At 36.0% G+C, this 19,494-nt stretch overlaps 1 protein-coding gene across 1 annotated transcript in view; it reads left to right on the forward strand.

Annotated features, from left to right (window-relative positions):
- The window catches only part of unc79 (UNC-79 domain-containing protein), a 1,277,183-nt gene that overhangs the window by 129,681 nt on the left and 1,128,008 nt on the right, over nt 1-19,494 (forward strand). Inside the window, exon 3 of the mRNA XM_090395893.1 lies at nt 2,313-2,433. Coding sequence (XP_090252019.1) covers nt 2,313-2,433 — 121 coding nt within the window. The remainder of the gene's footprint in view (nt 1-2,312; nt 2,434-19,494) is intronic.

Consider the following 19,494-nt stretch of genomic DNA (forward strand, 5'->3'; position numbering starts at 1 on the left):
CATCTGCTGTGCTCTTCATAGTTCATCCCAACTTTGCATCATCTGCCAACAACCGAATATCCCCATTCAAGTCTTTCCTGATAACTTTAATATACAGGTTAAACAGGAATGGCCCTAAAACAGATTCCTGAGGCACATCACTAGTGATTTTCCTCTTATCTGATATTGTTTCCCCATATGCAACTTGGTGATACCTATCAAATAACCAATAATGGGGACGATATTTACATGCAGAAGTAAAGAGGTTATGGTTCCCATGTATTACAGAGGATTCAGAAAAGGATTATTAAGTCAGTGTCAGATCTATGGAATGTTGGATATGAAGAGAGAGAGATTTAGGTCATGCAATTTACAGAACCTTGTGAATAGACGAGAGGTGATATGATGGAGACACAAGTTGGTGAGGGGTTGTTACCAGATTAATGTGGAGAGATATTTCATAGAGTAGAGGGAGGCAAGGGAAGTACCAGAGGCCAATCCTAGAAGAGTCTATCAGGAAGGTGTGAGAAGCAGGTTCTTTGCATGGAGTGAGTGCTGAATGGAATGCATTGCCTAAAAGTGTAGTGATTGCAGAAACTGTGAATTGGTTTAAGATAAGATTTGATGATCTTTTTGCATGAGAGAGAGAGAGAGTATAACCTGTGAAAGTGCAGTGCATGTTAAATTGTGAATGGGTTTAAGACAATTCTATTATTACTATTAGGTCACATAACTACACGCACTAGATATCATACTTATTCTTTAATTCATTCACACTGCTTGTACACACAGCATCCAATGGCAGTCCATTCCAATCATGCACCATCCTATGAGATATAAATTTAACCCTCATCCCCTTCTTAGTGGAATTCATTCTCAGCTTCCAAGGGATGCCCTCTTGTCCTTTACCCACCCTTCATAAAAGGAAAAATTCCATCAACTGAAATCCTGTTTGACCCTTTCAGAAGTTTGTACATTTCAATCATCATATCACCCCTCTTTCTCCTGTTTGCTAATGTCTGCAGTCTACATAATCTATCTTCATAATCAGTATTCTCCAATCCTGATATCATTTTTAACTCTCCTTTGCACTCACTGTATCAGAATTACAATGGAAACCAGGAGACCAGACCTGCAAGCAATAGTCCAAGTGATCTTATTAAGACCTTGTAAAAAGGCAAAATGACATCCTCATCTTTGCATGTGAAAGTTCGTTTCAGCATTGCAATTGTCTTTTGAGTTGTATTTGCAGTCTTTGTTACATGCCCCCAGAACTTCAAATTGCTATTTACTAACAAGATCTCTGGCCTGATCAGTTTCTTCTAGCATAATCCCACCAATATAATGCAACATTTGATACCTAATCACACCAAAGTGCATGACTTTGCATTTACTGACATTGAGTTGACTTCCATTTTCCCAGGTAAACAAGAATGTTGCATATCAGCAACATTCTTGATTTCCCTACCTATCTTTGCATCATCAGCAAATAGCTGTATGTTGCCTGTCAAAATCCCTCCCAATATCATTAATGTAGAGATTGAATAACAGTGGACCAAGTGCTGATCCTTGTGGTACACCATTGGTTACCTTAAATCTTGCAGACTCGCATCTCCTGTATATCACTTTTTGATATCTGTCAGTCAGCCATCCTCTTATCCATGCTAATATTTTATAATTCCAACCTATCTTCTCCAATTTATGCAACAATCTTTCACGTTATATTCTGTCGAAAACTTTAAAAGTCTTTAACTCCATGGAGGCCAGATGTTAATAATAATAATAATAATACCAAAAACCAGCAATGCCTAGTGGATAAGTAGCTGTTTCTGTGACCCATAAGGCAAATATTGAGATATCTACAATTAGCAATAAAAATATATTTTAGTTGGTAATTTTATACAAGTGATACAAACTTTCAGATTTAGTTATTTCATGGATTAAAATAAATTTAAAATAAAATCCATTAAAATAACTTGAAACAGTTATTTGCCATGAAATATCACTTAGTCATATATTTGCCATGAAATATCACTTATGACTAAGTGATATTTCAAGATTCCCCCCCCCACCCCCCATGACTAGGTGATATTTCATATCACCTAGTCATGGGGGGGGGGGATCTTGGAACTTTGAAATAAATTAGCGTATAATATCACTGAAAAATCCTTTTGTAATTGGTAATATGATCAGGAAAATATCTCAATAGTTTTATTCCATTAAATTTTATCTAAATCAGGAATGCACTAATTTTATTTTTAATGTTTAAAAAATTGTTAAATTTAGTGAAACTGAAGTTTATATTATTATTTTTTTATATCTTTTAAAAATAGTCACAGCCAAAATCCATAACTTGCAGGATTATCACAACAGGATCCAACATGGTATTGTGCCACTACCATCTGGAGTGGATGTAGCTAATACATTAAAATATTTTTCACAGACATTATTAAGGTAAGTTACAAGTACTCAGGTAATTTAAATTAAATGATAGTGAGTATTATTATATTTGAATAAATATAGCTTAATGAGAAAAAAAGTGGGTTTTACTTGAGGATCAAAGGTAGATAACTGAGTGGCACATGGAGTGCTAACTGGAATATCTGCCCTGATCATTGCCTTCCAAGGGGAGTCAACGATCAGGCTAGTGATGTCTGTAAATATGAGAAATGAAGAGGAATTGCAAAGGAATTTCATTACCAGTTATTTCAGGTAAGATTTATGCAAACATTTATTTGACCCATGCATTTATTAGAATAAATGGGTTTAGCCCAGTGCAGATCAGGTTGAACTATTTATGTTCCATTGTTTGAATAATTTATAAAACTGCAGTTAACAAGCATAATAATAATCAGTTTTTGGACTGTTTCAAAGTTAGGAGTTTGATGTTCAGATAATTGGCAAAGTTACAAATAACATGCTATTATGATCAATTTTTGATACATGTTTTACTCTATTTACAATAAGTAACAAAAAAAAAGTGTTTAAAATGCACACAGATTTAAAAGTGCTCGTAGGTACTTTGTTATGACAAGTTTCACTTTATCGTCAGTTGCACTCTTTTCTTTGCTAGGGAAAAAGGGAATGCTAGCATGATGGGAGACTACTGTTGGATTCTTTAAGGTGAGATAAGCACCATCTCATGTCTCACCTTGAAGAATCCAACAGTAGTCTTCCATCATGCTAGCATTCCCTTTTTTCCCTTAGTGAACAAAAGAGTCCAATTGGCGATAAAGAGAGTGATGATGATGATGTTGAAAAACAGAGTGGAATTATATTTAAGTTGGTGAACAGAGATGATGGTAAACAAGCTTGTGTGACCGATAATAAAATAGCGAGATTGAATAATAGCAAAAAAATGATGTGAGATTTGAAAGCTGACTTAGCAAAGATGAGACAAGAGATGAAGTGGATGCGGAGTGAAATGAAGAGAATTGTAGATATACGTAGATTGGTGTCGAGGCTATCAGGTGAAAAGATGTGCTTTTAGAGAGTGCCTGAAAGATTTGTGATTTTTGTTGATTTATTAAGTGTTTTCTTAGATTTAATTGTGTATTTTTAGTATGTTATTGTAGTCATTTAGTGTAATTATTGTACTACAGCATTTTATAACATAATTGCAGAAATATTATTAGTTCTTACTACTTTTAAAAATGTCACTGAAAACCCATCGTAACAAGGCAGTGTCTAAAGCTCAAGTTGTTGCTACTGAGGAGAATGTTTGTGCTGATGAACGTTCAAGTTGTTGCTACTGAGGAGAATGTTTGTGCTGATGAACGTTCAAGTTGTTGCTACTGAGGAGAATATTTGTGCTGATGAACAAAAGTACTGCTGCAGTGATGATGATAATTTATCTAAGGATAAGTTGACATTAGATATATCTCAATTAAAAGAAATTATTAGAAAATCAATCAGAGAATTGGAAAAGGTGGAAAAAACATTTGACTAAACTTAGGATAAAAAAAGGATCAGAACAAGAACAGGCAGGAAAGTACTGAACTTGGTAATCAAAATATTAATAACAACAAGGTAAGTCAGTTAAAATCTAAGAAAAAAAAAGGTGATATGGTATGACTGAATTTTAAAATTTGCGCTTGCTGAGGGAGTCACCACTTCTAGTTTCCTGAGAGCTAAAATTGAAAATATGAAAGGTCTGTTGGAAGAAACAAGAAAGAAATGTGAGAGGGTAAAAAGTGTAGGTTTGCTATGTAGATATGATAGTACCGAGTTAAGGAGGGTGAGGATAGCAAATGATTCCGCACACTGTGTAGAAGAAATGGATGCAAGTTTTTAGATGTGTGTGTGTGGGGGTGCGTTTGATGGCAGAAAAGACTTGTGTAAGAAGGATCGCCTACACTTGAATTCATTTGGCATCAGAAACCTGGAGAAATTACTTCTTAGTATGAGACCTAATGCAGACAGTCAGGGAAACTAGATCATCAAGGAAGGAATGGGGGGAAAATGTATGTGAAAGTTCAGCTATGGTGTGCACATGTGATAAAGATATGGATGTCTTTGAACATGGTGATGTATGTGGCAAAGGAGTGGAAAAATATGCTTTGGGTTCGCACCTTTTAAGTATGTTTGGGGAGGGAAAAGAGAAAATTCTAGAACAAGACCAAATAGATTGCATATCTAATTATAAATAGGTTGAAATTGAAATGGATGTGCAACCTTATTAAGCAAGGCAGTCCAAAAGAATTTTATCGTTATGCCGCAAGCAAAAGAAAGAATGTATGTGGAAGAATAGCTTTATTGAATGCAGATGGTACTCGAGTGTTGGAAGCTAATGAGATTGTTCAGTTAATGAGTGCTCGCTTTGCTAAGATATATCAACCATATCAACTGTGCACCATGTATATAACATGGTGCACAGTTCTACTGCTACATTGGATGAAGAGTTAGAGGTTCGTGAAAATGAGGCTGAAGAGCTGTTACATAACCTGGATAAGAATATGTCTATAGGGACAGATGAAATTTCAGCCCACTTGCTAAAGGAATGTTCAGCCGAATTGCTACGCTTTTCACATTAAAAGTATGACTTGAATCTCAGCTCAGGAATGATTCCACAGGAATGGAAGGAATTTATGATAGTTCCATTTTACAAGGGTGGTACAAAAACTGATGTGTCTAACTACCTCAGTAGTTAGACACATCAGTTTTTGCACCATTTTTGCAGTAGTTAGACCTATCAGTATCTCTGGTGTGGTTGTGAAGATTTTAGAGAAGTTGGTAAGAACTCGCATACAGTAGTTAGTGTCTACTGTATGCAAGTTCATATGATGATACAATGGTCTTGAGTCCCTTTTTACGGGAAGGTATGGCACCCTCTCAATTCCCCCCACATTTTATCCGGGCTTGTGACTGGCATAGCTGACGAATCAGGCCTATGGCTCGGTCAGTATTCCTGACTGTAATCTGTGTGTGTTCTCAGGGCCGGTTTGCCTGTTTGCAGGATAAAAAACCCCAGATAAACCAGAAAAAAAACCTGTTGTCCACGCCCAAGATCTGCTAACTTGGCTATCGCTGAGGAAGATCCTTAAGCTCCTCATGTCATTGACGGGAATCGAACCTAGGACATTCCTTCCCCAGGCATATGGTTGCAAAGTGCATACAGAAATGGATAGACAAATATGCTATAATCTGTAAGGAACAGAGTGCATGGATTTACTAAAGGAAGGTCATGTTTTAGCAATTTGCTCATATTTTATAACAATGTTATGGCTGAGTGGATAAAAGGAATGCATACATTATGATAATGTTGGATTTTTCTAAGGCATTTGATAGGATATCACATGAAAGGCTTTTGCATAAATTGGTGAATATGGGATTAGATAAACTCTTGACTTGGATGAGGGGATGGTTGGCATATATCAAAAAGTGGTATACAGTGGGTGTGTGAATCTGCCAGATTTAAGGTGAGAGGAAGTGTACCTCAGGGTTCAGTCCTTGGGCCATTATTGTTCAATCTATACATTAATGACATCAGGCAGGATCTGACATCAGATGTGGAAATGATGATGCCGATGATGCAAAGATAGGCAGGGCAATCAGAGATGCTACTGATATTCAGCAATTACAAAATGATTTGAATAGACTGGAAATTTGGGCAAATGAAAATGGCTGTCAGTTGAATGTTAGTAAGTGTAAAGTTATGCACTTTGGCATGATTACAGTTCCAGAGGCATATTATATTAGCAGGGTCATGCTACAAGAAATTGAAGACGCAAGGGATCGTAGTATATTGGTGGATAGGAATTTAAAGTTCAAAGGTCACATAGCAAAAGTTGCAAATACAACTCAGAGGATAATTGCTATGTTGAAGCGAACCTTGACATGTAAGGATAAGGAAGTCATTTTGCATCTTTATAAGACTTTGATAAGACTACACCTGGATTATTGTGCATAGATTTGATTTCCTGGGAGATAAAGAAGCTGTGGAAAGGGTGCAAAAGAGAGTTACAAAGTTATCTGGGTTATGGGATTTTTATTATGAGGACAGATTGCAAGTATGTGGATTGTAGACTGGTTAACAGGAGAAAGAGAAATGATATGATAGAGGTCTATAAACTTTTGAATGGGTGTTATAGAATATCAGCTGATAAAATTTTTTGTTATATGGAAGGTGGGGAGAGAACATGGGGGCATCCATGGAAGTTAAGGTTGTTCACAGGCAAGAAAGGATATGAGCTAGGTTTTTCTGCCAGAGAGCAGTGAGTGAGTGGAATAATTTATTTGTCCTTAGGGATAGTGAGTGCATCTAGTGTGAATGAATTTAAGGGAAGGTGTGATAGCTGGTTTGGGGTGATTTATAGCCTCCCTCGATGAGTCCTTGACTCCCTGGAGGTCTCAGATAATAATAATAATATATGGAAGAGTGAAGATGCGAATGACTGATGTTGGAAAGAAAGAGGTAATGAAAGACTCGCAAATGGTGTTGTATGGGAATTTGATTATTAGATCTGTGGTGAACAAGATGTATGAAGTTCATTTTCTGGGAAGCAAACCGAATATAATAATTGAAGGAGTAAGTGAGCAAAAAGTATTGGTAATAGGAACAAATCAGTAGGTTGTTGAGAATAATAAAAGATAATGTGATAGGAAAGGTAGTCATTGTGTTGATCCACCTCATTTCATCATGAGAGTGATGAGATGACATGAAGAACAAGGATTATGAATGATATATTAGTGAAAATGTGTGATGAGAAAGGAGTGCAATTTGTTAAGATTATAGATAAAGGGATGAGTTTGAAGTACAAATTCAACTGCATTTGAATGGCTGTGATATAAGTCATTTGTACAGATTGCTGTTAGAAGGGAAAGTAATGAGTGTGAGAATGATTCTGAGTAATAAGAAGCAATATGAAAAAGCAGAAGAATAAGAAACGAGGAATTGAAGGGGTACTTAGGAATCAAGAAGTGGGTATCATGAGTGTAGAGAATGAGAGAATAAGTGTGCAAGACAGACAGGGGGGAATAGGGAGACTTAGAGGTGACATGTGAACATAGCATAAGAAAGGTCGATGCTGAAAGAGAAATGTGTGTATCAACAAAGGAATGGGGTGGCCTGAGAAGTAGGAAAAACAGCTGGATTTCAAGAAGGTTCTGGGATGGGTAAGGAGAAAAAGAAATGCTCAAGGAAGGCTTGGAGATGTCACATCCAGTAAGTGGTATCAATGAAACTTGTTTGTTATTTATAGATCCAGAAATATGCTATTATGTTTGTATATGAATCAATGGCAGCCAGTGAAATTTTAAGTGGGCTGCTGCATATACAAAATTTTGCTTTTTGGCGGTATTTTTTCACAACCGTAAAGCCATTTAATTTTTTGATACTAACTGTTAAAAGACCTGATGTATTTTTTATTTTTACTTATTCCTTCCTGACTAATAATAGTATCTGGAGTCGGATGACCTTTATTTTTTATTTCTGTTTTTCATGTAACCGTAATTCGGAAAATATAATTCTTTTCATTGCTTAAGTCAAGGGATATTACATCCCATATCGTTTCTTAGCCGAATAAGAAACTCAGAGTTTCATGCTGAATATAGTGGAAACTATATAAAGTTCGGCGATTCCAAGCGTAAGCAAATATCTGGATACTGCAGCAACTGACCCTAAAGGTAGTGCAAGATGAGGCAACTCATGTCTAAGGTGGAGCAAGCTCTGATCACTATTCTTGATATTTACCCATAATGTGAACTTAGCTCCTAGGAGCTGTATTTCTGTTCTACATTATGAGAGAAGGTCACTACCCAGACCGGTTTCAACCTTATGTATAGGTAAAGCAGGCTCTAAAAATAAGACGATCCTGAAAGATCGCCCAACTCAGCATTGTTCCACTCGATGACAGGCTCACCCCGTCACCGAGAAGAACTTCTTAGCATTGGCTCTACCCAGTAGCAGGCTCACCCCACCACCAAGCAGAGCCATAATCTCAGCAGTGGCCCCACTCAGAGACAGGCAAAAACCTACCTCCAAGTGGAGCCTCTCAAAGCCAGATCCGCCCCGCACCGGTTTCCACCCTCATTAGGGTCTCATCAGTGAGTAGGTAGACCTAGTTAATATCAAGTTTGTAGCGAACAGAACTTACAACCCTTCTATGAGTATTGCCGAGAGGTGTCCTAATAAATTATTAGATATATGAAGAGCCAAAGGCTTCAATTCGGTGACATATGACTTGTTTAAGTTAAGGGATATTACATCCCATATCATTTCTTAGCCGAATAGGTCTACCTACTCACTGATGAGACCTCAATAAAGGTTGAAACCGGTCTGGGTAGTGACCTTCTCTCATAATGTGGAACAGAAATACAGCTCCTAGGAGCTAAGTTCACATTATGGGTGAATATCAAGAATAGTGATCAGAGCTTGCTCCACCTTAGACATGAGTTGCCTCAGCTTGCACTACCTTTAGGGTCAGTTGCTGCAGTATCCAGGTATTTGCTTACACTTGGAATCGCCGAACTTTATATAGTTTCCACTATATTCGGCATGAAACTCTTTGAGTTTCTTATTCGGCTAAGAAACGATATGGGATGTAATATCCCTTAACTTAAACAAGTCATATGTCGCCGAATTGAAGCCTTTGGCTCTTCATATAGCTAATAATTCTTTTCATATTTTCAACAGTGACACTTGTAATAATTCAGCCTTGTATCTATAATAAATAAATAATTATATGTTATTTTCACAGAATAAAATTGCCCAATGAGCAGTGTCGGATTCGTTTGTTAAGTGTAATGACAAGTGCAAATGAATATCGGTGAGTCTAGCCGCATTAGACTCGCCGATACTGTGTTAGATCACAGTGCATTTGTTTCGTAATCTAAAGCGTTAATCGAACAATTCCAATTATTAACTATTCAGTCAATGTCAAAACATAAGCTGTAACCTTTAACATGTTGTATTACATTTATATATAATGTTGTAAGCATTGTTATTATTTATAAACACAAACAAAATTTAATGAGAGCAAGGTTTCCCAAACTGTGTTCCGCAAAACATTCTCCTGGATTTTGTCATTTTAGTTTTCTAAGCATTTTTCATGAATAAATATTTTATAGTGGAAATATTCTGAGGAGAATAATATTCATGAATATGTCGAAATCTCAGACCCAAAATGCCTATTTGTGTAGTAAATGTTAGTGACCAAGCTGTGCATTTTTAAATATGGAAGTATTCATGAATTATCGTTAATTTTCACACGTCGAAACCTTTCAAGATTTGGGAAAGGGAATGCGTTTATGACCAGTCATAAAAATTGCCTGCAAGTGGATTATAACAATGGGCGCCATATCCTCTGTTCTCAAAACTGAAGGAAATGACATCTGTGTAGCAAATGTCAGTGACCAAGCTGCATATTTTTAAACATTGAAATATTCATGAATTATCATTAATTTTCACACATCGAAATCTTTCAACAATCAGGAAAGAGAATACTGCTGTTTATGACCGATCATAAAAATTGCCTGCAAGCCGATTACAACAATGGGTGGCATATCCTCTGTTCTCAAAACTGAAATAAATAACATCTGTGTTGCAAATGTTAGTGACCAATCAGCAAGAAAGTATAAAGAAAATTTTTCCACTAAAATTGAAGATCAAAGTAGTCTGTATCTGGTTCTCAAATCTAGTAATATTGAATACTTTCTTTGCAAGTTCGTAAGTACTTAAATAATATTATAAATTTTTGGTGATTAGAATGGGATATGTCAATGAAATTCAGCACAAATTAATTTAATGATTATGTTTAATTGATGTCTAATTAATTATTAATTAATAATTAATGATCTAAAATGATCTGTAATTAAAGTGCTGAAAACACACCCCAACTCAATATCACCAGAGTTAAAGATCGGTACTATCAACATAAGAAGCCTGAATGGCAAAGAAATGGAGCTAGTTGAAGTATTAGATAAGTACCAGATCGACATAATAGGGGTGATTATAACAATGATCAAAAAAGACAAAAACTGGTGAGATCTTTCTGAGCAATAAATAGAAAATGTTATAATCAGGCAATGACAATCAAGGAAAAGGAGTAGCCATAGTATTCAACACAAAATACGAGGCTAATCTTCTTGAATGGCAGGCAGTCTCAAGTAGAGTGATGTGGGAAATATCAGAATGGGGAAATGGATAATGAGACTTCTTTGTGCCTATGGTCCCACAGAAGGTTCTACTAAGTTAGAAGTGGAGGAATTTTTTGATGCTTTAGAGAAAGCAACTGACACAATTATTATTATTATTTGTCACCTACAGGGAGTTCAAAGATTCATCAAGGGAGGACATCCACTCTACAACTCTGATTCCACCACTCACCACTGAATAGCAGAGTAGGAAATGATTGTCAGACATACAAAAATATTTTGGGAAAATTTGGAGAAAAGAGCAAAGCTAATAATAATGGCAAATACATGTTGGATTTCTGCTCAGGACATGGACTGCTTATTACTAACACCATGTTCCAACATAAAAATGTGCACAAATTCACATGGAGAGAAGAGGCGAGGAATAAGAAAAGTCTCATTGAAAAAAAAAGGACCAGAGTGTACAGAGGATTTAAAATTGGAAGTGATCACTATTTAGTCTTGAGCAGGTTAAATCGAATTTCGTATTGAAAAGAATAACATGTAAGAAAGTTTTAGCGAATAAAAGTGAGCAGCTCTCAGATGTGACCTATAGACTAAAATACACAAAGATTATTGAAGAAAAAATGAAAGAGTTTGAGAACAGGAACCAAATTTTGGAGATTTAGTGGCAAGCCTTGAAGAAAACCCTGATTGATTCAGCCAGAGAGGCATCTAGTGAGGTTGTCTGCAAGGATAGAAAAATCAGAACTCCATGGTGGACACAGGAAGTTAAAGAGGCAGTGAAGGAAAAGAAGAAAGCATATCAAAAGTTCCTCGCAAATAAATCAGCTTGTGCTCTTAGAGAATACAGAGACAAATGTAAGAAAGCTAAACACTGTGTAAAACTAGCTAAACAAAAGTTATGGAACGACTTTGGCAAGAACATAGAAAATAAATATCAAGAAGGTGGTAAGATATTCTGGAGATTGTTGAAGAAGCTAAGAAATGGAGGAAAGAGTGCTGTAAAAGGAGTTAGAGATGATAAAGGTGACATGAAAACAGGAGAAAAAGATATCCTTGAAGTATGGAATAATTACTTTGAAAAACTGCTAAATGAAACAAGCAGTGATAGCACAGTGGTAAAAAACACTCAACAGGCATAGAGTCAGAAATACATATCCATACTTGAAGTAGAAAAAGCCATCAAAGTCTTGAAATGTGGAAAGGCAGCAGGAGTAGATGATATTCGACCAGAAATGCTGAAGTATGGTGGTATAAAAGTCTAGTTCAGAAGGCCTGGACAGAGGGACGAATTCCTGATGATTGGAGTAGAGCTCTAATAGTACCCATATATAAAAAGGGAAATAAAAGTGAATGTTAGAATTACAGAGGTATTTCCCTACTGAGTATTCCTGGCAAGATTTATGCCAGTATACTTGAGAAATGGTTGAGAAGAATTGTGGAAGAAAAGCTTGGTGAAGAACAAACTGGATTCAGGCCAAATAGAGGCTGTGAGGATCAGATCTCCACTTTACGACAAATAGTTGAGAAAGCATGGGAATATAACAAAGATTTGTATTTAAGTTTTGTCGATCTGGAAAAGGCATATGACAAAGTGCCAAGAGAGAAGCTATTCAATTCGCTACAGTTATATGGTGTCAATGGGGCATTATATCAAGCAATACTTAGTCTTTATTTGAGTTGCAAGTCAGCAGTTAGAATTGAAGGAAGTACAGGAAGATGGTTTAATGTTAAATCTGGTGTGAGGGATGTACGTTATCCCCTCTGTTATTCATTATCTATATGGATCACATTATGAAGGAAAGTGGTATTAAACATGATATCAAAATTGGAGATGTTAATGGCAGCTCTTTGCTTTATGCGGATGACGTTATACTTATCAATAAATCTGCTATGAGTGTGCAAGATTCCCTGACTAAATTGAATAACTGTTGTAATAAATATGGTATGAAGGTCAGCAATAAAAAGACAAAGACAATGAAAATAGGTAGAATCATTGAAAATGTCAACTGTGTTGTGAATGGAGAACCTGTGGAACAAGTAAAACATTTCAGCTACTTAGGCATGCTTTTTAGTGAAGATGGTAAATTAAATATGGAAATAGACAACAGAATCAACAATGCTGGTATGGTAGGAAGTTAATTGAATAAATTCATATGGAATAAGAGAAAAATTAGTCAGAACATTAAATTAGCTGTATACAAGACAGTGGTCAAATTCTTCCAGTTTTAACTTCTGGATCTGAGAGCTGGGTCAGAAGTAAAGCACTTGACCAAAGACTAGATACCACAGATATGAGAGTCCTGAGAAAGATTAGAGGTGTGAACAGATGACATCAATGGCAATATCATATTAAAAATGAGGATATTAGGAAAGAACTTGACATTGCCAGCATCAAGGAATGCATTAGCAGAGCTAATCTCAGGTGATATATGGTCACTTAAACAGAATGGGCGAGGAAAGATTAGCAAAGCAAGAGTTCTCTGCCAGATTGGCAGAAAAACAACCCAGAGGAAGACCAAGATATAGGTGGATTGATATGGTACAAAGTGCCTTAGACGATAGAAATATAAGATCTGATAATGTTGGAGTCTTGACAAGTAACAAACTGATTTGGAGGAAAATTATAGATAGGAAGTTAGTAATGATGTAAATTTTTCATGTAGTACTATCATATCCTGTACACCCCTTGAGGGTACATATCAGGAATTTGATGATGATGATGATAATTAAGAATCAATTATTAATTAATAATAAAAATCAGCTAAATTAACAATTATTAATTAATACATTACAAAATAACCAAGGTGTTCCATGAAAATTTCAGGATTTGTGAGGTGTTACTTCGTAGGAAAAGTTTGAAAAACTCTGACTTAGAGGAGACTTCCACAGAGCCTTTAAAGGAATGCAGAGAACCGACCAGGGCTTCTGACCTAATGTCCAGTCCTCACCTTCTCATGGTGCACCCTGTTAGGTATCTACCTAGATATTGAACGAATGAGAATGGGCTTTCAATTTGGGATTTATCCGACCACATTGTATTCTTATTGGCTTAAACCAAAATACAAAATGATGGTACAACATGACAGAATTTCATGCTGGCTGGGGCGTCGCCCGTTAAACAAGGTCCCCATTGTTTTCACCAGGGAACAGGGCAAATAGCAAAAAGTCAGCTACCGGAACAAATCTGAAAACACACCCCAACTCAACATCACCAGAATTAAAGATCGGTACTATCAACATAAGATGCCAGAATGTCAAAGAAATGGACCTAGCTGAGGAATTGGATCAGTACCAGATCGATATAATTGGGGTGACAAACAAAAATGCCAAAAACTGGTGAGATCTTTCTGAGCAACAATTCCAAAATATTATATTCAGGCAATGACAATCAAGGAAAAGGTGTAGCCATAGTATTCAATGCTAAATATGAGGCTAATCTTCTTGAATGACAGTCAGTCTCAAGTAGAGTGATATGGGCAAATATAAGAATGGGGAACTGGACAGTGAGACTTTTTTGTGCCTATGATCCCACAGAAGGTTCCACTGAGGTAGAAGTGGAGGAAATTTTTGAGACTTTAGAGAAAGCAACTGACACAATGAAAAAGGAAAAGTTGGTCCTTGTTGGGGATCTAAATAGCAGGGTAAGAAATGATTGTCACACATACAAAAATATTTTGGGAAAATTTGGAGAAAAGAACAAAGCTAATAATAATGGTAAATACCTGTTGGATTTCTTCTCAGGACATGGACTGTTCATTGTTAACACCATGTTCCAACATAAAAATGTGCACAAATTCATATAGAGAGAAGAGGCAAGGAATAAGAAAAGTCTCTTTGACTATGTTATTGTCTATAGTGATGTTTTCTCCCTGGTGCAGGAAACCAGTGTGTGCAGAGGATTTGAAATTCGAAGTGATCACTATTTAGTCTTGAACAGGATAAAATTCAATTTCATTTTGAAAAGCAGAACATTTAAGAAAGTTTTAAAGCGAATAAAATTTGAGCAGCTCTCAAATATGAATTGTAGACTAAAATGCACAAAGATTATTGAAGAAAAAATGAAAGTGTTTGAGAACAGGAACCAAACCTTGGGGATTCAGTGGCAACCCTTGAAGAACATTGATTGATTCAGCTAGAGAGGCATGTGGTGATGTTGTTTGCAAGGATAGAAAAATCAGAACTGCATGGTGGACACAGGAAGTTAAAGAGGCAGCGAAGGAAAAGAAGAAAGCATATCAAAAGTTCCTGACAAATAAGTCAGCTTGTGCTCTTAGAGAATACACAAACAAATGTAAGAAAGCTAAACACTGTGTAAAGCTAGCTAAACAAAGGTCATGAGAAAACTTTGGTAAGAACATAAAAAATAAATATCAAGAGGGTGGCAAGATATTCTGGAGGTTGTTGAAGAAGCTCAGAAATGGAGGTAAGAGTGTTGTAAAAGGAATTGGAGATAATAAAGGTGACATGAAAACTGGCGAAAAAGATATCCTTGAAGTATGGAGTAATTACTTCGAAAAATTACTAAATGAAACAAGCAATATAGTAAGTGATTTGTGCACTGTTTACCACAGTGTAAAAATCTCAACAGGAATACATATCCATACTTGAAGTAGAAAAACCCATGAAAGGCTTGACATATGGAAAGGCAGCAGGAATAGATGATATTAGACCAGAAATGCTGAAGGATGATATTAGACCAGAAATGCTGAAGTATAAAAGTCTTACAGTGGCTGCACTGCATAGTTGAGAAGTCCTGGACAGAGGGACGAATTCCCGATGATTGGAGTAGAGCTCTCATAGTACCCATATATAAAAACGGAAATAAAGCTGAATATGAGAATTACATAGGTATTTCCCTACTGAGTGTTCCTGGTAAGATTTATGTAAGCATACTTGAGAAAAGATTGAGAAGAATTGTGGAAGAAAAGCTTGGTGAAGAACAAGCTGGATTCAGGCCAAATAGAGGCTGTCAGGATCAGATCTTCACTTTACAACAAATAGTTGAGAAATCATGGGAATATAACAAAGATCTGTATTTAAGTTTTGTAGATCTGGAAAAGGCATATGACAAGATGCCAAGAGAGAAGCTATTCAATATGCTACAGTTATATGGTGTCAAGGGCATTATATCAAGCAATACTTGGTCTTTATTTGAGTTGTAAGTCAGCAGTTTGAATTGAAGGAAGTACAGGAAGATAGTTTAGTGTTAAATCTGGTGTCAGACAAGGATGTACATTATCCCCTCTATTATTCATTATCTATATGGATCATATTATGAAGGAAAGTGGTATTAAACCTGATATCAAAATTGGAGATGTTAATGTCAGCTCTTTGCTTTATGCGGATGATGTTATACTTCTAAATAAATCCGCTACAAGTCTGCAAGATTCTCTGACTAAATTGAATAGCTGTTGTAATAGATATGGTATGAAGGTCAGCAATAACAAGACAAAGATAATGAAAGTAGGCAGAAGCTTTGAAAATATCATCTACGTTGTGAATGGAGTACCTGTGGAACAAGTAAAACATTTCAGCTACTTAGGCACGATTTTTAATGAAGTGGTAAATTAAATATGGAAATAGACAACAGAATCAACAAAGCTGTTATGGTAGGAAGTCAATTGAATAAATTCATATGGAATAAGAGAAAAGTCAGTGAGAACTAAATTAGCTGTATACAAGATAGTGTTCAAACCAGCTTTAACGTATGGATCTGAGATCTGGGTTAGAAGTAAAACTCTTGACCAAACAGGGGCCAATGCTGGTCTTGAAATTCACGCTTGCTCTTGTTATCATTCAGGGAGTGAGAGGTGTGATTGAAGTCTGATTAGTGGAATAATGAATTACTGACCATTTAAAACTATATATTTAGAAATTTATGTACATTTAATCATACAAATACAACATTTATTTTACAAATGATATTCTATCTTTTTTCAATTTAGCTAGTTGAATACAAATTCTACCCTACGGTTCTTCTTTATGAACTGGTTAATAACATCGTCATAAAAAGTTGGTTGTAACTTAATTTTCCCAAGCAACATGCACACTTGTAAAGGCTGGCTGAAGCTCACTGGCTAGATCTACTTTGACTGCGTATGGCTTCTGTTTAAGACGACGTGAAGGGAGCGGTAATGGCTATGCGCACACATGAAATCACACTGATGTAGTGAGGACCTGGAAGCTCCCACAACCGAGCAAGCCAAGGTAGCTTTGATTAGATGAACAAGCATTGGCCTTTGCTACACTATGCAAAGCTCAATTATTGCCGCACAAGCTTAAGTCATCTTCTGTCTACAAAAATAAAAGACTATGCTTATAAATGCATGCATTTATTAACAAATAAATATTACTTTTTTCTCAAGTAACGAACTTGCGCAGCAAGCATGGAGAATTCGTCCCTGTGACCTAAGACCAGAGACTGCAGATATGAGAGTCCTGAGAAAGATTAGGGGCACAAACAGATGACATCAATGGCAATGTCATATTAAAAACGGGGATATTAGGAAAGAACTTGACATTGTCAGCATCCAGGAATGCATTAGCAGAGCTAATCTCAGGTGGTATGGTCACTTAAACAGAATGGGCGAAGAAAGATTAGCAAAACAAGTGTTCTCTGCCAGGTTGGGAGCAAAACGACCCAGAGGAAGACCAAGATATAGGTGGATTGATATGGTACAAAGTGCTTTAGACGATAGAAATATAAGATCTGATAATGTTGGAGTGTTGACGAGTAACAGACTGATTTGGAGGAAAATTGTAGATAGGAAATTAATAATGATGTAATTTTTTTCATGTAGTACTATCATATCCTGTACACCCCTTGAGGGTACATGGCAGGAATTTGATGATGATGATGAAGTGCAATAGTTAAATTACACTTCTTTTCATTCTTCCTTTTCAGTTCAATCATTTTAAAATACATTTAATTTTCAATTTAGATACAAACTGTACATTATACCTAAATTAGTAGGAACACTAAATTAGCTGTATACAAGACGGTGTTCAAACCAGTTTTAACTTATGGATCTGAGAGCTAGGTCAGAAGTAAAACACTTGACTAAAGACTAAAGACCGCAGATATGAGAGTCCTGAGAAAGATTTGAGTTGTGAACAGATGGCATCAATGGCAATATCATATTAAAAACAAGGATATTAGGAAAGAACTTGACATTGTTGGCATCCAGGAATGCGTTAGCAGAGCTAATCTCAGGTGGTATGGTCACTTAAACAGAATGGGCGAGGAAAGATTAGCAAAACAAGTGTTCTCTGCCAGGTTGGCAGGAAAATGACCTAGAGGACGACCAAGATATAGGTGGATTGATATTGTAAAATGTCCCTTAGATGATAGACATATAAGATCTGATAATGTTGGAGTCTTGACAATTAACAGACTGATTTGGAGGAAATTGTAGATAGGAAGTTAGTAATGATATAAATTTTTCATGTAGTACTATCATATCCTGTACACCTCTTGAGGATACATGGCAGGAATTTGATGATGATGATAAAATTTAATTTTTTCGTTTTTTCCTTGGAGGGGTGCTGCAGTGTTGCAGTGTTTATGTACAAAGCCACTGATATGAATGCTAGAAGTATCAGAAACAAAGAAAATGAAATGGTTACATTAGATGAGTTCATTTATCCAAACATTGTTGGAATAAGTGAGACATGGTTATATGAAGAGGACATCCTGACAGGAATAGAGATGAAAGAGTATGATGTTTTTCATGAAGGACAGAAAGGGTAAAAAAAAAGGGTGGAGGTGAGGTGCTATTGATGATAGAAAGGGAAAAGTGTAGGAAAGTGTAGGAATATGTGCAAGGGAAAATAGTAGGCAAGGAAGTTTATTATAGCTACTCGTCGCAATGTACTTGAAAGATTTATGAAAAATTTCTTTGTTAGCCTTAGGTACTTCCAGCGTGTTTCGACTGCAGCGCAATCCATAGTCTACATTATATACCAAGAAACTTTCAGTGTTTCTTTTTACATATAACAGACAACCATAGAGATATAGTTTCTGAAATGGTAATATATTATGAACGATATACAGATCATTGGTTGAATGTGCGAGGTCGGTAGTAGTTATGGCTCTAATTATTCTGTTTTGTATTCTTATTAATGGAAGCAGATTGTTATAATAGTCTCCTCCCTAACAGGTAATGCCATATTGCAGTGAAGAATTTACCCAGGAATAGTATAAACATCTTAAGAATGCTGCATTTACAAATTTTTTAACATAATATATTCTGTTAATTATGAACCTAAACTTGTTAAGAAAGTGGTGTGGGAGTTTCACTTCAAATTGCTATTGATATGGAGGCCCAAATACTTGACAGTTTTTGTTTTTTTGATTAAGCTACATATACAATTTAGAGTATCACTACATTTCCTTTCATGCCATTTTATAGTTATACTGTGATCTAATTTGTCTGTTAATGTAAAGTACATATATCTCATTTTGTCGGTATTAATGTTAAATCTGTTGTTGCTAAACCATATACTTAGTTTTAACATATCGCTATTAATCCGATTTTTTAGATCTTCAAGGGTTGTTTCGGTGTATACTAAAGCCATATCGTCAGCAAAGGATATCAATTTGCCAAAAAGTTTGTATTTACATAGATCATTAACATATATTATGAATAGGATGGGTCCTAGTGCCGACCCTTGTGGGACTCCGTATAGCTGGTATGTTGTTTTCTATTATTCAAATAGGATCTGAACCAGTCATTAGTAATTCCCCTAATGCCGTATTTGGACATTTTCAATAGCAATATATCATGATGAACACAGTCGAACGCTTTAGATATATCAAGAAAAACAGCTGCCATGTACATTCCTTCATTTATTCCACTATAGACTTTTTTTATGAAACTCCAATAGTGCTTTTTCAGTATCGCATCCGGATATGAA

This window comes from Typopeltis vanoorti, chromosome 1 (assembly GCF_054136105.1).
Source record: "Typopeltis vanoorti isolate ZY-2024b chromosome 1, IOZ_Tvanoo_1.0, whole genome shotgun sequence".
Lineage (NCBI taxonomy): Eukaryota > Metazoa > Arthropoda > Arachnida > Uropygi > Thelyphonidae > Typopeltis > Typopeltis vanoorti.